We start from the raw sequence: 23,122 nt of genomic DNA, 5'->3' as shown, positions 1-23,122 counted from the left end.
CACTAACCACGATACTGCTGACCCACCAGCACCAGACACTATCCACCCCATCAGTGACCCGCCAGCACCACACACTAACCACGATACTGCTGACCCACCAGCACCAGACACTATCCACCCCATCACTGACCTGCCAGCACCACACACTAACCACGATACTGCTGATCCACCAGCACCGCACACTATCTACCCCATCACTGACCTGCCAGCACCAGACACTAACCACGATACTGCTGACCCACCATCACCAGACACTATCTACCCCATTAGTGAGCTGCCAGCACCACACACTAACCACGATACTGCTGACCCACCAGCACCAGACACTATCCACCCCATCACTGACCCACCAGAACCACACACTAACCATGATACTGCTGACCCACCAGCACCACACACTAACCACCACGATACTGCTGACCCACCAGCACCAGACACTAACCACGATACTGCTGACCCACCAGCACCAGACACTATCCACCCCATCACTGACCCGCCAGCACCACACACTAACCACGATACTGCTGACCCACCAGCACCAGACACTATCCACCCCATCTCTGACCCGCCAGCACCACACACTAACCACGATACTGCTGACCCACCAGCACCAGACACTATCCACCCCATCACTGACCCGCCAGCACCACACACTAACCATGATACTGCTGACCCACCAGCACCAGACACTAACCACGATACTGCTGACCCACCAGCACCAGACACTATCCACCCCATCACTGACCCGCCAGCACCACACACTAACCATGATACTGCTGACCCACCAGCACCACACCATCCACCCCATCACTGACCCACCAGCACCACACACTAACCACGATACTGCTGACCCACCAGCACCAGACACTAACCCTAGCTTTAGAAAAGGAAAAACTAGTGACTCTACAATCTGGCAGGATCTGAGACAGCACCAAAGGCAGATTGCATCAAACGGAACTGATTGGTTTCTTCCATTGGGTAACTAGAGAATTAAATCAAGGATGTGTTCTGGATGTGATTTACTTGAGTTTCAGCAAAGTTTTTGGTACTGTCCCTCATAGGAAGGAGGCTCATTAGTAAGCTGAGAAACCTGGGGCCGACTGGATTAGAAAAGATCTATTCATCTTCTGAATGTTTATGTCCTATGCCCAGAAAACTACTTCCTACTTGAGTTCTGATGATGATTTAGAAAACATTAAAAGGAGGTGATTTTAATTGTGTAATTGACCCTCACCCAAAACCTGCCAAAGAGTCACTGTCCCCTAGCCATGCTAGCTCAGCCCATCGAGCCCCCCAGCATCCTGTCTCCCCAGGGGGCCAGTCCAGGCCTGAGAGAGAGGTCCGTTCCCTCTTTTGTTCCAAAGTGAAACGTAGCTGGCTTGGTGCAGGTACCCATCTTTTAATTCCAAGAGGATGAAATGCCTGATGCCTCCCCCCCTGACGAGCTTTCTGATCAGAACATGCAGAGACTTGATTTCATGTTACCTCCCGGTACTGTAACTGCCCCACATTTTATGTTGTGTTTACTTCTTGTGGTTGCAAGAGACAGAGGAAAACCTGGACTGTGAATCACTAATGCATTGGTGGGACAGTGGAGAGATTCAGCTCCGTGGTTTCTCTGCAGCCTCCCAACGTCTAAGAGAGACAGAGCAGGAGATCCTGGAAGTGCAGGGGTCTTTCAGTAGCACGAGAACCTCGCTTCTATGGCCTGGCTCAGGATCCTCAGGGTGGAGATAGAGCAGGAGATCCTGGAAGTGCAGGGGTCTTTCAGTAGCACCAGAACCGCACTTCTATGGCCTGGCTCAGGATCTGCAGGGTGGAGATAGAGAGATGGAGCAGGAGATCCTGGAAGTGCAGGGGTCTTTCAGTAGCACGAGAACCTCGCTTCTATGGCCTGGCTCAGGATCCTCAGGGTGGAGATAGAGCAGGAGATCCTGGAAGTGCAGGGGTCTTTCAGTAGCACCAGAACCGCACTTCTATGGCCTGGCTCAGGATCTGCAGGGTGGAGATAGAGAGATGGAGCAGGAGATCCTGGAAGTGCAGGGGTCTTTCAGTAGCACCAGAACCGCACTTCTATGGCCTGGCTCAGGATTTGCAGGGTGGAGATAGAGAGACGGAGCAGGAGATCCTGGAAGTGCAGGGGTCTTTCAGTCGCATGAGAACCGCACTTCTATGGCCTGGTTCAGGATCTGCAGGGTGGAGACAGAGAGACGGAGCAGGAGATCCTGGAAGTGCAGGGGTCTTTCAGTAGCACCAGAACCGCACTTCTGTGGCCTGGCTCAGGATCTGCAGGGTGGAGATAGAGAGACGGAGCAGGAGATCCTGGAAGTGCAGGGGTCTTTCAGTCGCATGAGAACCGCACTTCTATGGTCTGGCTCAGGATCTGCAGGGTGGAGACAGAGAGACGGAGCAGGAGATCCTGGAAGTGCAGGGGTCTTTCAGTAGCACCAGAACCGCACTTCTATGGCCTGGCTCAGGATCTGCAGGGTGGAGATAGAGAGACGGAGCAGGAGATCCTGGAAGTGCAGGGGTCTTTCAGTCGCATGAGAACCGCACTTCTATGGCCTGGCTCAGGATCTGCAGGGTGGAGACAGAGCAGGAGATCCTGGAAGTGCAGGGGTCTTTCAGTAGCACCAGAAACCGCACGTCTATGGCCTGGCTCAGGATCTGCAGGGTGCAGACAGAGCAGGAGATCCTGGAAGTGCAGGGGTCTTTCAGTCGCATGAGAACTGCACTTCTATGGCTTGGCTCAGGATCTGCAGGGTGGAGACAGAGCAGGAGATCCTGGAAGTGCAGGGGTCTTTCGGTCGCATGAGAACCTCGCTTCTATGGCCTGGCTCAGGATCCTCAGGGTGGAGATAGAGAGACATAGCAGGAGATCCTGGAAGTGTAGGGGTCTTTCAGTAGCACCAGAACTGCACTTCTATGTCCTGGCTCAGGATCTGCAGGGTGGAGATAGAGATACGGAGCAGGAGATCCTGGAAGTGCAGGGGTCTTTCAGTAGCACCAGAACCGCATGTCTATGGCCTGGCTCAGGATCTGCAGGGTGGAGATAGAGAGACGGAGCAGGAGATCCTGGAAGTGCAGGGGTCTTTCAGTCGCAAGAGAACCGCACTTCTATGGCCTGGCTCAGGATCTGCAGGGTGGAGACAGAGCAGGAGATCCTGGAAGTGCAGGGGTCTTTCAGTCGCATGAGAACCGCACTTCTATGGCCTGGCTCAGGATCTGCAGGGTGGAGATAGAGAGATGGAGCAGGAGATCCTGGAAGTGCAGGGGTCTTTCAGTAGCACCAGAACCGCACTTCTATGGCCTGGCTCAGGATCTGCAGGGTGGAGATAGAGAGACGGAGCAGGAGATCCTGGAAGTGCAGGGGTCTTTCAGTCGCAAGAGAACCGCACTTCTATGGCCTGGCTCAGGATCTGCAGGGTGGAGACAGAGAGACGGAGCAGGAGATCCTGGAAGTGCAGGGGTCTTTCAGTCGCATGAGAACTGCACTTCTATGGCCTGGCTCAGGATCTGCAGGGTGGAGATAGAGAGATGGAGCAGGAGATCCTGGAAGTGCAGGGGTCTTTCAGTCGCATGAGAACCGCACTTCTATGGCCTGGCTCAGGATCTGCAGGGTGGAGACAGAGCAGGAGATCCTGGAAGTGCAGGGGTCTTTCAGTAGCACCAGAACCGCACTTCTATGGCCTGGCTCAGAATCTGCAGGGTGGAGATAGAGAGACGGAGCAGGAGATCCTGGAAGTGCAGGGGTCTTTCAGTAGCACCAGAACCGCACGTCTATGGCCTGGCTCAGGATCTGCAGGGTGGAGATAGAGAGATGGAGCAGGAGATCCTGGAAGTGCAGGGGTCTTTCAGTAGCACCAGAACCGCACTTCTATGGCCTGGCTCAGGATCTGCAGGGTGGAGATAGAGAGACGGAGCAGGAGATCCTGGAAGTGCAGGGGTCTTTCAGTCGCATGAGAACCGCACTTCTATGGCCTGGCTCAGGATCTGCAGGGTGGAGATAGAGAGATGGAGCAGGAGATCCTGGAAGTGCAGGGGTCTTTCAGTAGCACCAGAACCGCATGTCTATGGCCTGGCTCAGGATCTGCAGGGTGGAGATAGAGAGATGGAGCAGGAGATCCTGGAAGTGCAGGGGTCTTTCAGTCGCATGAGAACCGCACTTCTATGGCCTGGCACAGGATCTACAGGGTGGAGACAGAGCAGGAGATCCTGGAAGTGCAGGGGTCTTTCAGTAGCACCAGAACCGCACTTCTATGGCCTGGCTCAGAATCTGCAGGGTGGAGATAGAGAGACGGAGCAGGAGATCCTGGAAGTGCAGGGGTCTTTCAGTAGCACCAGAACCGCACGTCTATGGCCTGGCTCAGGATCTGCAGGGTGGAGATAGAGAGATGGAGCAGGAGATCCTGGAAGTGCAGGGGTCTTTCAGTAGCACCAGAACCGCACTTCTATGGCCTGGCTCAGGATCTGCAGGGTGGAGATAGAGAGACGGAGCAGTAGATCCTGGAAGTGCAGGGGTCTTTCAGTCGCATGAGAACCGCACTTCTATGGCCTGGCTCAGGATCTGCAGGGTGGAGATAGAGAGATGGAGCAGGAGATCCTGGAAGTGCAGGGGTCTTTCAGTAGCACCAGAACCGCACTTCTATGGCCTGGCTCAGGATCCGCAGGGTGGAGATAGAGAGACGGAGCAGGAGATCCTGGAAGTGCAGGGGTCTTTCAGTCGCATGAGAACCGCACTTCTATGGCCTGGTTCAGGATCTGCAGGGTGGAGACAGAGAGACGGAGCAGGAGATCCTGGAAGTGCAGGGGTCTTTCAGTAGCACCAGAACCGCACTTCTGTGGCCTGGCTCAGGATCTGCAGGGGTGGAGATAGAGAGACGGAGCAGGAGATCCTGGAAGTGCAGGGGTCTTTCAGTCGCATGAGAACCGCACTTCTATGGTCTGGCTCAGGATCTGCAGGGTGGAGACAGAGAGACGGAGCAGGAGATCCTGGAAGTGCAGGGGTCTTTCAGTAGCACCAGAACCGCACTTCTATGGCCTGGCTCAGGATCTGCAGGGTGGAGATAGAGAGACGGAGCAGGAGATCCTGGAAGTGCAGGGGTCTTTCAGTCGCATGAGAACCGCACTTCTATGGCCTGGCTCAGGATCTGCAGGGTGGAGACAGAGCAGGAGATCCTGGAAGTGCAGGGGTCTTTCAGTAGCACCAGAACCGCACGTCTATGGCCTGGCTCAGGATCTGCAGGGTGCAGACAGAGCAGGAGATCCTGGAAGTGCAGGGGTCTTTCAGTCGCATGAGAACTGCACTTCTATGGCTTGGCTCAGGATCTGCAGGGTGGAGACAGAGCAGGAGATCCTGGAAGTGCAGGGGTCTTTCGGTCGCATGAGAACCTCGCTTCTATGGCCTGGCTCAGGATCCTCAGGGTGGAGATAGAGAGACATAGCAGGAGATCCTGGAAGTGTAGGGGTCTTTCAGTAGCACCAGAACTGCACTTCTATGTCCTGGCTCAGGATCTGCAGGGTGGAGATAGAGATACGGAGCAGGAGATCCTGGAAGTGCAGGGTCTTTCAGTAGCACCAGAACCGCATGTCTATGGCCTGGCTCAGGATCTGCAGGGTGGAGATAGAGAGACGGAGCAGGAGATCCTGGAAGTGCAGGGGTCTTTCAGTCGCAAGAGAACCGCACTTCTATGGCCTGGCTCAGGATCTGCAGGGTGGAGACAGAGCAGGAGATCCTGGAAGTGCAGGGGTCTTTCAGTCGCATGAGAACCGCACTTCTATGGCCTGGCTCAGGATCTGCAGGGTGGAGATAGAGAGATGGAGCAGGAGATCCTGGAAGTGCAGGGGTCTTTCAGTAGCACCAGAACCGCACTTCTATGGCCTGGCTCAGGATCTGCAGGGTGGAGATAGAGAGACGGAGCAGGAGATCCTGGAAGTGCAGGGGTCTTTCAGTCGCAAGAGAACCGCACTTCTATGGCCTGGCTCAGGATCTGCAGGGTGGAGACAGAGAGACGGAGCAGGAGATCCTGGAAGTGCAGGGGTCTTTCAGTCGCATGAGAACTGCACTTCTATGGCCTGGCTCAGGATCTGCAGGGTGGAGATAGAGAGATGGAGCAGGAGATCCTGGAAGTGCAGGGGTCTTTCAGTCGCATGAGAACCGCACTTCTATGGCCTGGCTCAGGATCTGCAGGGTGGAGACAGAGCAGGAGATCCTGGAAGTGCAGGGGTCTTTCAGTAGCACCAGAACCGCACTTCTATGGCCTGGCTCAGAATCTGCAGGGTGGAGATAGAGAGACGGAGCAGGAGATCCTGGAAGTGCAGGGGTCTTTCAGTAGCACCAGAACCGCACGTCTATGGCCTGGCTCAGGATCTGCAGGGTGGAGATAGAGAGATGGAGCAGGAGATCCTGGAAGTGCAGGGGTCTTTCAGTAGCACCAGAACCGCACTTCTATGGCCTGGCTCAGGATCTGCAGGGTGGAGATAGAGAGACGGAGCAGGAGATCCTGGAAGTGCAGGGGTCTTTCAGTCGCATGAGAACCGCACTTCTATGGCCTGGCTCAGGATCTGCAGGGTGGAGATAGAGAGATGGAGCAGGAGATCCTGGAAGTGCAGGGGTCTTTCAGTAGCACCAGAACCGCATGTCTATGGCCTGGCTCAGGATCTGCAGGGTGGAGATAGAGAGATGGAGCAGGAGATCCTGGAAGTGCAGGGGTCTTTCAGTCGCATGAGAACCGCACTTCTATGGCCTGGCACAGGATCTACAGGGTGGAGACAGAGCAGGAGATCCTGGAAGTGCAGGGGTCTTTCAGTAGCACCAGAACCGCACTTCTATGGCCTGGCTCAGGATCTGCAGGGTGGAGATAGAGAGACGGAGCAGGAGATCCTGGAAGTGCAGGGGTCTTTCAGTAGCACCAGAACCGCACGTCTATGGCCTGGCTCAGGATCTGCAGGGTGGAGATAGAGAGATGGAGCAGGAGATCCTGGAAGTGCAGGGGTCTTTCAGTAGCACCAGAACCGCACTTCTATGGCCTGGCTCAGGATCTGCAGGGTGGAGATAGAGAGACGGAGCAGTAGATCCTGGAAGTGCAGGGGTCTTTCAGTCGCATGAGAACCGCACTTCTATGGCCTGGCTCAGGATCTGCAGGGTGGAGATAGAGAGATGGAGCAGGAGATCCTGGAAGTGCAGGGGTCTTTCAGTAGCACCAGAACCGCACTTCTATGGCCTGGCTCAGGATCCGCAGGGTGGAGATAGAGAGACGGAGCAGGAGATCCTGGAAGTGCAGGGGTCTTTCAGTCGCATGAGAACCGCACTTCTATGGCCTGGCTCAAGATCTGCAGGGTGGAGACAGAGCAGGAGATCCTGGAAGTGCAGGGGTCTTTCAGTAGCACCAGAACCGCACTTCTATGGCCTGGCTCAGGATCTGCAGGGTGGCCCAGGAAGTTGATTTTTGTTGTAAATGCCGCGGTGTCCATGTTTCTTTTGCAGAATTAGGTCTCTGGTCCCCATAATGTGCAGGAGAGGCTGCAGCTGAGCTGGCACTCACATCCATATGCTCTGGTGCAGCAGTTCTGGCTTCATCAATCTTGTTGCACCTGCACTGCTCTGGCCTCATTTTGCTTTGCTTGGGCTGATGTTGCTCCCATTCCTGTGCACCTGGGACATGTGGCTCCTTTCATCAATGCTACAATCTGGAAATCCGTCCTGATGAAGAGTCGGTGGTGAGAGCTCAAATACTGAGGGTCTGTCCTACATCTTAAATGGGAACTGAGGACAATATTCTTTGACTTGGGGCTGCTACTTGTCCTTTCTAAATGTGTTTTATCTGCTCTCCTTTTATTTAATGGCTCCTGTATTGCTCATTTGGCTCTTTCAGTCTCCTCAGAGAGGATCAGATTGCTTTCAGCTGTGCACTTAATACTTGGCATTAACTCTGTGGGTCCGCGTATTTATTGCTTATTGCCAGCATTATAGAATGAGTTTTAATTTTGCTATGTAATTGTCTTCCTTTAATAATAAAAAGTTAAAAAAAAAAAATAAAAACCATGATGAATAAGTGTAAAGCAATGTTAATGGCTTCTGTGCTGGACAAAAAGCCTCAGGGTGCACGGGTAAGATTTTACTCTCCAGTGGGACTGAGAGGGACATCCTCCCCTCTACTCAATTCATTTATTACCTGAGCAGTATCTGATTAGGCGGGAGATCTCTGAACCTGATGTCGGCTTATGGTTTGCCCTGGATTTCCACTCTGAGCTGTTTAGGGTAGAGTTCAGGCAGCGCCTGAGATGGTCACCCAGTGGCAGGGGGCCTGGAAGTGATGGGGCTCAGACTCCTGGAGGAATCACCTTTAAAGTGCCAAAGACAGGAGAATGGAAGCCGCTGCTGACCTGGAACCTGTTTGAATTTGCTTCTTTTTCTCCGTTGCAGCTGAGTGGAAGGTGAAGGCTGGCGCTGACCCTCTTGTTTTTTTTAAAGAAAACTGCTTGTGGAAGATCAGCTTCCCTTTGCTGCTCAGATTATGAAACCGTCATTAAGTCAAAGCTCATCAGAAATGTTTGACGTTAGTTGACCTTCGTTTTCTTGCATCCAAGTGGACTGAACAGGAACACCCACGATGCTACTAAATATCTCTGACCCTTAAAGTGAGCTAAATATGAGGAGCAGGGATCACCTGTATTGGCAAAGGTGAAGTAAAGAGTGGTTACTCTGAGGACGTGGGAGCTACATCTTTCCTTTCTTGGTTGCTATTGGTATTAAGCTGGGCAGATCCTTTTATAAAATTATATGGAATTTAGAAAGCTTAAACACAAGTGATTTATTTATTAAGTAATTTGTTTTTATTTATCATCAAATGCTCTTTCTACAATGGGAAAGGAAGACCTTTTTAGTGGTTTGTGCAGCTACGAATCTTTATTTTAAACTGAAGTCTTTGTAGGCTGTGGGATCTTTTGAAAGGACCAACTACCAGGTTGTTGTGATGCAGGGCGAAGTCCTGAGGGGTCTGAAGGGGGCTCAGGTAGTGACCGTCCCTTTGCTTTGAGATGGAGCCTGGCTCTGTGGACAGGTGAGACAGGGCCTCCTGGTTTCGCACTGGATTCAGGGCTCGCTCCTGCTGCAAACGCTTTACAGAGGTTCTGAGCTCAGAAATGTGATCCAGGAAGTGGTGCCGGCCTTTAATGATTCTAACATTCCCCAATGCTTTTTGCTCCGGATCTTTGCCTTGGAGTTTGGTGTTGGCGTCGCTGGCTATGTTAGGCATTTTGTAATAAATTAGAAAATAGATCTAGGACCAATCTCTGGGCTAGCAATCGCACGCAGTTTATTTTTATTTTCTGGCTTCAGCAGGGCATCTGCAGAGAGACTAAAGCCCCCCTCCCCTATTGCATTTTGGGACTTGTAGTGTCAATATGAAAAGTAAGAAGCAGGGACTAGAAATACCAGAATGCACTGGGATGGAAGTTCAGCAAGCAGGATTGGCCAGTGGCTCCTTCCAGGAAGCGTATTCCTTGCCTTGTACTCGCCCCATTGCTTGCTGAGAAACAGGCCTGGAGGTTTCACTAGGCAACTTGCACAGAGCTGCCCAGTGATCCGGTTCAAGGAGGCAGAATTTTGGCCAGTGCTGGTTCTGTAGGAAATTGTACTTCCTGCTGCTCCCATCTGAGATCAGGGCTGCAAGTACCAGAAAGCCAGGACTGCCCTATCATTTCCCTCATATCCGTGAGACTGGTGTGCTCTCTGGCTCTCTCTTGGGTGCACTTCACCACCACTCCCTCATATAAGGGTTGCTAGTGCACTCACCAACTCCTCAGTAATGTAAGGGTCACTAGCATGCGCTTCATCTCCACTCTCCTATCAAGGTCACTAGCACGCTCTCCACCTTTCTCCCCTGTCAGGGTCACTAGCACACTCTCCACCTCTATCTCCTGTCAGGGTCACTAGCATGCTCTCCACCTCTCTCTCTCCTGTTAGGGTCACTAGCACGCTCTCCACCTCTCTCTCTCCCATCAGGGTCACTAGCACGCTCTCCACCTTTCTCCCCTGTCAGGGTCACTAGCACGCTCTCCACCTCTCTCTCTCCCATCAGGGTCACTAGCACGCTCTCCACCTTTCTCCCCTGTCAGGGTCACTAGCACACTCTCCACCTCTATCTCCTGTCAGGGTCACTAGCATGCTCTCCACCTCTCTCTCTCCTGTTAGGGTCACTAGCACGCTCTCCACCTCTCTCTCTCCCATCAGGGTCACTAGCACGCTCTCCACCTTTCTCCCCTGTCAGGGTCACTAGCACGCTCTCCACCTCTCTCTCTCCCATCAGGGTCACTAGCACGCTCTCCACCTTTCTCCCCCGTCAGGGTCACTAGCACACTCTCCACCTCTATCTCCTGTCAGGGTCACTAGCATGCTCTCCACCTCTCTCTCTCCTGTTAGGGTCACTAGCACGCTCTCCATCCCTCTCTCTCCTGTCAGGGTCACTAGCATGCTCTCCACCTTTCTCTCTCCTGTCAGGGTCACTAGCACGCTCTCCATCCCTCTCTCTCCTGTCAGGATCACTAGCACACTCTCCACCTTTCTCTCTCCTGTCAGGGTCACTAGCACACTCTCCACCTTTCTCTCTCCTGTCAGGGTCACTAGCACACTCTCCACCTTTCTCTCTCCTGTCAGGGTCACTAGCACACTCTCCACCTTTCTCTCTCCTGTCAGGGTCACTAGCACACTCTCCACCTTTCTCTCTCTCCTGTCAGGGTCACTAGCACACTCTCCACCTCTCTCTCCCGTCAGGGTCACTAGCATGCTCTCCACCTCTCTCTCCCGTCAGGGTCACTAGCATGCTCTCCACCTCTCTCTCCCGTCAGGGTCACTACATGCTCTCCACCTCTCTCTCCCGTCAGGGTCACTAGCGCACACTTTACCTCTCCTTCCTGTCAGGGTTGTTGGTGTGATCTCTGCCTCCACCTTGCTCTCCTGTAATTCCTTACATGGTATCTTTGATTTCTTGAAATCTGCAGTGTTAGATGTGGAGCTTTGGGGTGTGGCTGTTCGGGTAATTTTGGGCACTCAGGACAGGACTGGAGACTTTTTCCTCTCCCACACCCCCTCACGGTCTCTGTTTCTGGTGCTATTTTAGGGTAGCAAATCCACTTTAGACAGAGAAATGTGAGAGGTTCTAGAAGCTGTAAGAATATCTGGGGGCTGTGGCTCGCCTTGAGCCCTTCTGATGTCAGAGAGGACTGTTTGGTTTATGAAGGTGGGAAAAGGCAGCTTGGTCGTCCTCAGCTGTGCAGCCGCAAAACAAAACAGTAAGAAACCTCTCCTAATCCAGGTTGGCTTCAGACTCCATCCGGCGCTGACATAAGACAGCAGTAACCGGGCCCTCATTGGTATGAAGTGGCAGAGCTGACAGCTCGGGTGCAGGGACGGCCTGTGGATCCCTTCCTGGGGCATTTCCGGTCACTGGCCTGAGGCTCTCACCCGGTTCTCAGTGACGGACTGGGTAGCAGCAGGAAGGGGGTTAATAATCTGAAGGGTCAGGGCTGGCCAGACTACTGGATTGGTAGCAATTTAGCAAATCTCAGGAGAGATGCTCTTGCTAGGAAGCAGAGAAGAATTGCACATCCGAAGGAAGTGCTCAGGTTGCACAAAAGAGCATCTGTCCCGAGTCTGACACCAGAAACATGAAAACCAGCTGGAGGAGAAAGCTCTCACCCTGCCTCTCTCCTAGCTCTATCTCCTGCCTCGCCCTGCCTCTCTCCTGCCTCAGGTTGTGTCTCTTTCTTGCTCTGACTCTCTCTCCCTGTCTCTCTTTCTTGCTTTGACTGCCTCACCCTCTGTCTCTTTCTTACTCTGGCCCTGTCTCGCCCTGCGTCTCTATTTCTTGCTCTGGCTCTGTCTGGCCCTGTGTCTCTTTCTTGCTCTGGCCCTGTCTCGCCCTGCGTCTCTATTTCTTGCTCTGGCTCTGTCTGGCCCTGTGTCTCTTTCTTGCTCTGGCTCTGTCTGGCCCTATGTCTCTTTCTTGCTCTGGCTCTGTCTCGCCCTGCGTCTCTCTTTCTTGCTCTTGCTCTGGCTCTGTCTCGCCCTGCGTCTCTCTTTCTTGCTCTTGCTCTGGCTCTGTCTCGCCCTGCGTCTCTCTTTCTTGCTCTTGCTCTGGCTCTGTCTCGCCCTGCGTCTCTCTTTCTTGCTCTTGCTCTGGCTCTGTCTCGCCCTGCGTCTCTCTTTCTTGCTCTGGCTCTGTCTCGCCCTGCGTCTCTCTTTCTTGCTCTTGCTCTGGCTCTGTCTCGCCCTGCGTCTCTCTTTCTTGCTCTTGCTCTGGCTCTGTCTCGCCCTGCGTCTCTCTTTCTTGCTCTTGCTCTGGCTCTGTCTCGCCCTGCGTCTCTCTTTCTTGCTCTTGCTCTGGCTCTGTCTCGCCCTGCGTCTCTCTTTCTTGCTCTTGCTCTGGCTCTGTCTCGCCCTACGTCTCTCTTTCTTGCTCTTGCTCTGGCTCTGTCTCGCCCTGCGTCTCTCTTTCTTGCTCTTGCTCTGGCTCTGTCTCGCCCTGCGTCTCTCTTTCTTGCTCTTGCTCTGGCTCTGTCTCGCCCTGCGTCTCTCTTTCTTGCTCTTGCTCTGGCTCTGTCTCGCCCTGCGTCTCTCTTTCTTGCTCTTGCTCTGGCTCTGTCTCGCCCTGCGTCTCTCTTTCTTGCTCTTGCTCTGGCTCTGTCTCGCCCTGCGTCTCTCTTTCTTGCTCTGGCTCTGGCTCTGTCTCGCCCTGCGTCTCTCTTTCTTGCTCTGGCTCTGGCTCTGTCTCGCCCTGCGTCTCTCTTTCTTGCTCTTGCTCTGGCTCTGTCTCGCCCTGCGTCTCTTTTTCTTGCTCTTGCTCTGGCTCTGTCTCGCCCTGCGTCTCTCTTTCTTGCTCTGGCTCTGGCTCTGTCTCGCCCTGCGTCTCTCTTTCTTGCTCTGGCTCTGTCTCGCCCTGCGTCTCTCTTTCTTGGGCTCACCCTTTGTTTCTTTGTCTTTTCTTGAAAGCTTTCTTCCCAAGGTGATGAATTTAATTTCAGTTCACACACTTCCCTGGTAGCAATGTTAAATTTAACTACAACAGCTAATGCCAGATACCCCTTCACCAGCTGAGAAAGGGAGAGCGGTGGGTGAAGCTCTGGTGTGGTGACGTTTTGGTTGTTCGGTTCTGCTTCCCACTCCTGTCCCAGGCCCTCGTAATAAGGGAGTCCCAAAGTACTTCAGAAGCCCCCACCCTGGGTGATAGACCCCATCCCACCCTGTAGTGCTCTGGGCAGCAGCTGCAGTGCTCTTCCCGTCCCTCCTGGTAGGACTAGGAGCAGCCCGGCTAAGCTTTTCCAGCAGGAGTTGGGTGGATCCATGGCGAGAGGATGAGGAGTGAGCTGTGCTGAGGGTGGATGTGATGAGCCACACTTCTGGGGCTCGTATTTCTCTTTCTCACTCTGAACTTCTGTTTGATTTCCTTTCTACACCAGACTTCGGTGACACCTTCAATATTGACACGAAACGGCCAAAGATTATCCAGGGCTCAAAGGAAGCCTACTTCGGATACACGGTGCAGCAGCATGAGATCAGCGGCAAGAAGTGGTAAGTGATAAGGGAGTATTAAGGAGTGGGAACAGTGGCTGCTTTTAATGGAGTGTCCCATACTGAGACCACTGCTCCCACGTGCCTCATCCCATACGGAGACCACCGCTCCCACTGCCTCATCCTATACTGACACCACCGCTCCCATGTGCCTCATCCCATACTGACACCACCGCTCCCACGTGCCTCATCCCATACTGAGACCACCGCTCCCACTGCCTCATCCTATACTGACACCACTGCTCCCACTGCCTCATCCTATACTGACACCACTGCTCCCACGTGCCTCATCCCATACTGAGACCACTGCTCCCACTGCCTCATCCTATACTGACACCACCGCTCCCATGTGCCTCATCCCATACTGAGACCACTGCTCCCACGTGCCTCATCCCATACTGAGACCACCGCTCCCACGTGCCTCATCCCATACTGAGACCACCGCTCCCTCGTGCCTCATCCCATACTGAGACCACCGCTCCCTCGTGCCTCATCCCATACTGAGACCACCGCTCCCGCGTGCCTCATCCCATACTGAGACCACCGCTCCCGCGTGCCTCATCCCATACTGAGACCACCGCTCCCGCGTGCATCATCCCATACTGAGACCACCTCTCCCGCGTGCCTCATCCCATACTGACACCACCGCTCCCACGTGCCTCATCCCATACTGAGACCACCGCTCCCTCGTGCCTCATCCCATACTGAGACCACTGCTCCCACATATCTGAGCACCACTGCTCCTGCATACATCGCCCCATCCTGTGCCATGGATCCTTCTGATGGAGCACCACATACTAAATCCACTGCTCCCATGTGCTACCTCCCATTCTGAGACCATCACGTCTGCATGCCGTGTCCTATACTGACACAGCCACTGCTCCCACGTGCCTCATCCTATACTGTGTGCCTTGAATCCTTCTGATAGAGCAGCTCATACTGAGACCATTACTCCTGTGTGGCTTGTCTCATTCTGACACCACCACTCCCGCATACTTTGACCCGCACTGAGAATGCCGCTCCCATCCCGAGCCCATCACTCTCTCATTCCTCATCACATACGGAGACCACCACTACTGTGCACCACATCCCATGCCGACAACACTGCTCCCATGTGTCATGGCTCCTCCTGACCTAGGGTCCCATACTGACCCTACCACTCTTGTGTCCCTCATCCCATACTGAGACCACCGCTCCCACGTGCCTCATCCCATACTGAGACCACCGCTCCCACGTGCCTCATCCCATACTGAGACCACCGCTCCCACGTGCCTCATCCCATACTGAGATCACCGCTCCCACGTGCCTCATCGCATACTGAGACCACCGCTCCCACGTGCCTCATCCCATACTGAGACCACCGCTCCCACGTGCCTCATCCCATACTGAGACCACCGCTCCCACGTGCCTCATCCCATACTGAGACCACCGCTCCCTCGTGCCTCATCCCATACTGAGACCACCGCTCCCTCGTGCCTCATCCCATACTGAGACCACCGCTCCCTCGTGCCTCATCCCATACTGAGACCACCGCTCCCATGTGCCTCATCCCATACTGAGACCACCGCTCCCATGTGCCTCATCCCATACTGAGACCACTGCTCCCACATATCTGAGCACCACTGCTCCTGCATACATCGCCCCATCCTGTGCCATGGATCCTTCTGATGGAGCACCACATACTAAATCCACTGCTCCCATGTGCTACCTCCCATTCCGAGACCATCACGTCTGCATGCCATGTCCTATACTGACACAGCCACTGCTCCCACGTGCCTCATCCTATACTGTGTGCCTTGAATCCTTCTGATAGAGCAGCTCATACTGAGACCATTACTCCTGTGTGGCTTGTCTCATTCTGGCACCACCACTCCCGCATACTTTGACCCGCACTGAGAGTGCCACTCCCATCCCGAGCCCATCACTCTCTCATTCCTCATCCCATACTGAGACCACCGCTCCCTCGTGCCTCATCCCATACTGAGACCACCGCTCCCACGTGCCTCATCCCATACTGAGACCACCGCTCCCACGTGCCTCATCCCATACTGAGACCACCGCTCCCACGTGCCTCATCCCATACTGAGACCACCACTCCCATGTGCCTCATCCCATACTGACAGCACCGCTCCTGTGTGCTGTGGCTCTTTCTGAGGGAGGGCCCTATACTGAGACCATTGTTTCCATGTGCCAGAGCCCCTTCTGACACCACCACTCCTCCTGACAGAGGGTCACATGCAACCTCACTGCTGCTTCTGACAGAGACCACTACTCTTGTGGCTCCTTCTGGTAGAGCATCCATACTGGTATTGCTATAAATGTTCTGGATAGGGCTCCTCTTGTTTGTTCTCTGCTCCTCATCCCCCTTTCTGGGTGGTGTTTAACTCCATGTTACTTAGCTCATTACTCATTACTTTTAGATAATAGAAGGACTAGGGGGCGTTCCATGAAGTTAGCAAGTAGCACATTTAAGACTAATTGGAGAAAGTTCTTTTTCACTCAACGCACAATAAAGCTCTGGAATTTGTTGCCAGAGGATGTGGTTAGTGCAGTTAGTGTAGCTGGGTTAAAAAAGGTTTGGATAAGTTCTTGGAGGAGAAGTACATTACCTGCTATTAATCAAGTTTACTTAGGGAATAGCCACTGCTATTAATTGCATCAGTAGCATGGGATCTTCTTAGTGTTTGGGTAATTGCCAGGTTCTTGTGGCCTGGTTTTGGCCTCTGTTGGAAACAGGATGCTGGGCTTGATGGACCCTTGGGCTGACCCAGCATGGCAATTTCTTATGTTTTTATGTCCTTAAAAGGACAATTTCAGGGTTTCCTGAATCTTCCACCAAGATGCCTCCCATCTGAAGTTAGATGTCTGAGATGCTTAGATGCAGAACCAGGGATGTTTGCAATTTTGTGTTCATTTTATACCTACATCTTCCTTACAAACCTTTGAAACTTGAGCCCTGCCTGCGTCCATCCTCTCAGTCCCACGCTGGAGACTCTGCAGCTGAGCTGGCGCGTGCACAAGTGCTCACAGAACAATCTATGTCAAGTCATTCCCATCTTGGGGAGTGGCCTGTTTTAGCAGCCAGGATCAGCCACTTCAAGCATCAAAGATCATGCGTATGCACCAGCGCAAGGCGGGATTGCCTGACCGAGAGGGTCACAGTCACACAGAGCTGGGATGAGAAGGCAGGAGCCCTGGCTCTGACTCATTCTGTCATGGATAGGCCAGACAGTTCTCCCAGACAGTAAGGGTAGAGGAATTTGTCTTCTGAAGCTACAGTTAGAAGATGCAGGCTGTGATGTGAAACAGCTGGAAGATGCTGGAATGTCTGTCAGGATGTGGAGGAGAAGGCACAGGGAGCAGGACCAGTCAGGGAAGGAGGTGCACAGATGTGAAGCGGATACTCCCAGAAGGACACAGGACAGATGAATACAGAATAAGAGTGTGCTTACAGTTCTAGCACCAGGAAAAGCATGAAGCATACATTGAAATAGCTATCCCTTCTTTTAATCTGTTTAAATACATCGGGGCAGATATTCCACCGTTAAGTTAGTTGGATAGCTATATTCGACCAACTTAACTAGTTGCTGCATGGCTGAATATCGTCCCCTATGTATTTAAACAGATTGAAATAGGTATCCCTTCTTTTAATGCATCCTTCAGGCTTTTCCTGGTGCTTAAATAAGGCTATAACTGTTCCGTCTGGAACATCCCCAACTCTTATGGCTAAATTCCAGCCCCAGCCGGTAACCATTTAGACGGATAACTTTTCAGATATCCATCTGAATAGCTTTTGAATATCAACCTCATTTATTTCTAAACGTTTAATATTCTGCCTTTATCAGGCAGGTCTTAGATGGATTGTAATCAAATTTATGTTACAATTTCCTGTTACATTTGTGATTCAGATTACTTTAAGCGTAGGAGATCACGAACGGGGGCTGGGGAGGGATAAATTTAAGGTTAGTCAAGTGTTAGAGTCAAGTGAAATTTAGGCGAAGGCCTTGGCTCTTTTCCTGAAGGGAAGCTAAGATCTCGCAGCGTAAGGGGAGTGGTATCATATCCGTAGTGCACAATGTGGCAGAAGCTGGGGGTGAGGAGGGCATTGTGGGAGAGGAAATGAACAAGAGAGACACTCAAGGACCAGCCATTAAGATTGGTGATAGAAGAGGTTTGCTCCGATCCTGACTTAAAGCAAATAGACGGCATTTGGTATTGAAGGGCCGGATGAGGTCACAGATCAGATGAATGTGGATGATGAGGGGGTTCAAAGAAAGCATTGAACTGAGGTATTCCACTGGTGAGGATTTTGGGTAAGGATGATTGGTTTGCCCATGACTGACTGAATTCTGATTGAGGACTGTGTCTTAGATGCTGATGTCACTTACGGGTTGTAGTAAGAGTTGGTGATCAGCGGTGTCAAAGGCAGCAGAGAGATCCAATAAGACTAATAGTGTAGCTGGGTTTAAAAAAGATTTGGATAAGTTCTTGGAGGAGACGTTGACTTAGGGAATAGCCACTGCTATTACTGGCATCAGTAGCATGGGACCTGTTTAATGTTTGGGTACTTGCCAGGGTCTTATGGCCTGGATTGGCCACTGTTGGAAACAGGATGCTGGGCTTGATGGACCCTTGGTCTGACCCAGCATGACATGTTCTTATGACTTCTGAAAAGGCTTCCTGAAGATAACCATTCATTTTCTTGAAGCTTCTCTTTCTGAAATCTAGGTCTCTTGTTCTGATATAGTTTGGCTCTGATCCATTGTTTACATTAAGCCTCATAGTATGGTGATCACTGGACTGCAAAGTCGTTCTCTGGTGCAATCCCAGTGACCTGCTAGCAGTGGGGCTGGCGGCTCCTTGCTACGTGCTTGAGAGACTTCTCGCAAGGACTCCAGTAGTCCCCTACTTCTAGTTGACCTAGCAGCTGGCACTCTCCAGGCTACATCTGGCAGGTTTAGGCCCGCCTCCCCCTCATTAACAGCAGCTCCCTTTGCATGTCCATATCTACCTCTTCCCTTTCAAGTTTACTGCTAGTACTTGTGCTAAGAGCTTCCTTCTGGAGTGCTAAACTATAATCTGTACAGGTGGCGCATTCAGTGCACCTGCACCTTCCTAGTCTTCAGTTCAGTGGCGTCCAATACAAATGGGCAAATTCTTCATCTTTCTGAACATATTCTTGGTCTCTGATTGCATCCTTAAATACTTCAGGATCTTTTTTTTCCTTCCTACTCCTTCTATGCCACTAAGAGTCTTTGTTGGTAACTATCCTGGGATTTTTCCCTTTCACCCCAACATACCTGGTCTAGTCAGTGCAGAGGTCCTGGATCCTGCTGACATGGGCCCTGAATCCCACTGCTAGGGGGGCTTCACGCACCCTGCAACACTGGGGTGCGTGAAATGAAACTCTTTCAGAAGGGTCTTATCCAAAATATTGGGGGCATGTTCTCACGTTTTTCTTCTGGGCCATGTCCTTCCGATAAGATAAGGTATTCCCATTACTTGCCTCGTCATCTAATGCCTAGAACCGCTTTTATCTTATAGATGATATTATCCTCTGAGGATATTTCTTGGGATTCAGGCAGTTTCTAAGAGGGCCAAGAAAGGATTACAGTTTTTAACAGCGAAACGTGGAACACATTATGGACGCCAAGAGTTGGGAGGTAAACGTAGCTGGTAGGTTACTGGACCAAGCTGACGTGGGAATGTCCTATGTATCGGGGAGCAAGCTGCGTGGAGGGCACCTGAAGCTGGATGTGGTGGGTGCTTAGCCAGACCTTCTCCCCTGGCTTAAACTATGGCATCTATAGTGTGTTTGCCCTTTCACCCCAAGAAATCTAAACCCTCAAGGGGGGATTAGGGGAAGGGTTACTGTCATGCTCAGCACCCCTACCTCCAACCTGGGTCCATTCTCTTTGGCTTCTCACATCGCAGCCGTCCGCCATAGCTGTGCAAGGCCAATGTTGCCGCCATCCCCGAAGTGGTAGGGGGATTCCCTACTTGGCATGCGCCTAACTTGCTGCGATTTAAAGGGCTCATGGCAGGAAATTCCTCTCGCTGCCCCATGATGCCATCAGCCTTCTCTCACTATTTAAGGACACTTTTCCTCTGCAGCCAGTGCCTCGGCAATAGGTCAACTCTTCGGAGTAGTGCTTTGCCTCCGCATGGTTCCTGATCCTGGTTTCTGGCTCCTGATTATCCCATTCCTGGCTCCTTGTGGCATTCTGGTCTGTCATGAGTTCCTGTCGTCTTATTGGTCAGTCTTCAGTGTCTTCTCCCTGCTTGTGTGGTTCCACCTTCACCTTCCACTTCGTTCTTCGTCTCTTCAGATCAGACTTCTGGTTTTGACCTCTGATTGGATCTTGATGCTGCTGGACCTCCGCCTGTCTCTGACCACTGCCCGAACCACGACACTGAGTGAACTCTGCCTGCCTCTGATCACAATCCGAACCTGACCTCGCTCGCCTGCCGCCTGCCCTGACCACTACTGGACCTTGCCCTCACTCCTCCACTGTAGTACTGGCCTGCAATATCTTCTACTTGACGAATGTCCACCTCCCTAGAGGCCTGCAGCTAAGTCAAGCCAGCCCCAGCACCCGAGGGCTCAACCTAAGGGGAAGAAGGGCTGGTACTGGTGAAGCTCAAGGTGAGCCTCCCAATGATGGGGACCTACAGCTTTCTCCCTGCAGGTTGTGCCAACTGTATCTCGGCCTGATCCATGCCCGCAACACTAAGGTGGTCAATAGTGTCAACGAAAACTGCTTAACAGGCCTAGTGCATTAAAAACCAGCTTAACAGGGAGAATAGGAATCATTTTAAATAATGAACTATCAAGTTCCCAACAAGTTTAAAAACACTCAAAGAAATCTTTAAGTAAACTGCCAGAGAGATTATAAGCATCCTCAGAAATACAGCCACAGCCAACAGCAGCTTTCCTCTCATCCACCTTTCCTGCAGTCCTATTGGCTTGCTCCTGTGTCGCTTTCGGCTTTGCTGTTCTAAAGATCCGGCTTTTCAAGATGATTCAGATACAAACGTTGCATAAAAAAGGTTTGCGTCTCAGAAATTCAATCCAGTCAGTTCATGACTCTTGGCTTGTAATAAATCTAATTCTTAGCTTCGTGTCCTGGGACTCTGGAGAGGGTACAGCCAGGAAAGGTCTCTCTTTTTGTGTCGATGTCTTATTGACAAGAGTGGTTTTTGATTTATTTTATGCCCAGCTCTGCTGTCCTGCACATTCTAGATCCCCAACAAGCTCTCCTCCTCCTCTGGAGCAGATAAACTTGTGCTAGTGATGGTAGTAATAACCCGGGCATGATCGCGGTGCTGCATTGAATCCATTCAGAGCTGGTGGAGCTGCAGGATGTGAGCACACCAGGCCTCTCACACACTTGGAAGATTTACTGCAGCCAGGTTAAGCTCTTGCTATCGCCATCTAGCACCATGCAGCGTGAAGGAGAGTTAATCATTTTGGATGGTCAGCCTTTCTTTCCACTTAAATTCCTACAATATAATTAGGATTTAGATTTAATTACTCTAAACCAAGTTCAGGATGAGATACAGTCTGCCCCAGAGGACTTACCATATTTATCTATTTATTTATTTATTTACCGTCGTTCCGTGTATACATCACAAAGGTTTACAAAGTGACATTCATAGTCATACATTCAACAGATAAACATATCGTTGAATCAGGGGTACCTGAGGAATTGGGAGAAAAAGTGACCTGTTCAAGGTCACAAGGAGCATCAGTGGGAGAATTTCCTGGTTCTCAGTCCATTCCTTCAACTACCACTCCTTCTCCTTCTGTAGCCCTGCTATGGTTCTGGGCTGTACGGCTGTGCCTGTCTCTCCTGGGGGTGTGAGGCCTGTGGCTCTGGGCTGTACGGCTGTGCCTGTCTCTCCTGGGGGTGTGAGGTGTGTGGCTCTGGGCTGTACGGCTGTGTCTGTCTCTCCTGGGGCTGTTCGGCTGTGCCTGTCTCTCCTTCAGCAGTGAGCTTGCCAACACAAGGTCTTATTTTTGACCAGAATCAGCGACTCAAAGCTGCCAAGTACACTTATTCTACCAGTGGTGATTTCTTCTCAGGTCACTGACCTTTAACCTTTTTGCCCTTTGTTCGTTTTCCCTGTTGCTGCTGCACTGGAAGGTGGAGGCTTCTGCTGGCCCTGACCTGATTTTTTTTGGGTACCTTCAAAATGCGCACTCACGGGGCCGGCTAATGGTCTTCCACTCTCAAAAATGTGACCAGTGCCCACTGACCATTTGTGTCTCTGTGCACGCATCAGCTGATGTGAATGCATCCAGTTATGTGCCTGTGCGTGAAATATTGCACATAACCAATAAAGCAAGCAGGAGCTGGAGATGGCTTTTTTTCCTATTTTATAGTTGCAGTCATTGGCCTCCTGGTCATTGACCAGAGAAGAGGCTGAAATATTCGTGTTGCCTCCACTTCCGTGATCCAGCTAAGAGCGCGCTGCCTTGTTATGTAATGTTGCCTAGAGATAATGCACCTCAGCAAGTCCACAGCCACGTCCCCTGCAAGAATAGGGCGTTGTTGTTGGGTGATTACTGGGGCACAGCAGCCCATGCCAGCTTTGCTCATTTATCAGTTCCTCAGATTATCTGATAGCACAAACCTCCCTGGCGCTTCGTTATCACCAACTGCGCTGATGCAACAGAGGGACGGACCCAGCAGCTGGACCTGAAAGAGCTGCCACGTTAGGTCTTGCTAGCAGAACAATAGTTACATAAGCAGAAAGAGCACAATGCAAGTGAAAGCTGAGTAAAGTGGAGAATAACACATGTTCTGAGTTATGAAATGCCAGCAGCGTAACCCTGGAAGGAGAAAAGGAAACGAAATGGAAGTCCAAACACTGGCTGGACGTTTGATCCTTTTCTATGCCCAGACCTTCCCAAAGGGTTCAGGCTGCTGCGCTGCAGAAGCTCAAAAAACTCACACATTGCAAGTTGCAATTCTGCTAGAAACTGCCCTGACGCACTTCACGTGTTGCCAGCTTTAAAGTAAGAGGCAGCGATTCGAGGGCCAGTTCAATGCATCTTCTTGGGTGCTGTGTGTTTCTTGGGGCGTTTCCACGGATTGTGTGTAGCTCGGGGCAACAGGGTGTGTTTCTTAGCTCAATTTCCCTGGGTTGTGTGTGAGCCGCTCATGCTGGAGTATGAGATGGAATTCAGCTGTGATCCATCTTTTTGGGGATGTGCGAGAGAGATCTGTGGGATACTGGGTGAGGAGGAGGAGGTACCCAGCACGTAATCTCCTGAAATACAATTTAGGAGAGGAGGTGGGCAACTGCCATTCACTTCTGTTCATTTTTTGCTGGCACTCCTTTTCTGCATGAGCTCCTCCCCCATGCTAAGCCCCCTTTCCTTATCCTGCTCCCCAGACGATGGAGACAGAGGACTCGCCTTTTGCTCCGTGACATCATCACTGGATAAAGAGAGATGCAGCCGGGGCCATTGCCAGAGATTGCTCAGATTTTCTGGGATGACATTTCCAACTCAAAGCTATGCCATTCAGACTCCCTGTGGCCCCA

General features: G+C 51.9%; 1 protein-coding gene across 6 annotated transcripts in view; it reads left to right on the top strand.

Moving 5' to 3' along the window:
* ITGA11 (integrin subunit alpha 11) overlaps window positions 1–23,122 on the top strand; it is a 158,443-nt gene that overhangs the window by 11,399 nt on the left and 123,922 nt on the right. For 3 of the 6 annotated variants that reach the window (XR_003852403.1, XM_029575155.1, XM_029575153.1), the window contains exon 2: window positions 13,459–13,570. Coding sequence is in view for 4 of the 6 variants with exons in the window: in XM_029575153.1 (XP_029431013.1) it covers window positions 13,459–13,570 (112 nt within the window). In the remaining 2 variants the exon portion in view is untranslated. Of the gene's footprint in view, window positions 1–8,068; window positions 8,110–8,144; window positions 8,437–13,457; window positions 13,571–23,122 lie in introns of those variants that run through there. The other 3 variants (XM_029575154.1, XM_029575156.1, XM_029575158.1) reach the window with 3 other exon arrangements.

Source organism: Rhinatrema bivittatum, chromosome 13, assembly GCF_901001135.1.
Source record: "Rhinatrema bivittatum chromosome 13, aRhiBiv1.1, whole genome shotgun sequence".
NCBI classification, from domain to species: Eukaryota; Metazoa; Chordata; class Amphibia; order Gymnophiona; family Rhinatrematidae; genus Rhinatrema; species Rhinatrema bivittatum.
This window is presented reverse-complemented; position numbering and strand designations above follow the sequence as displayed.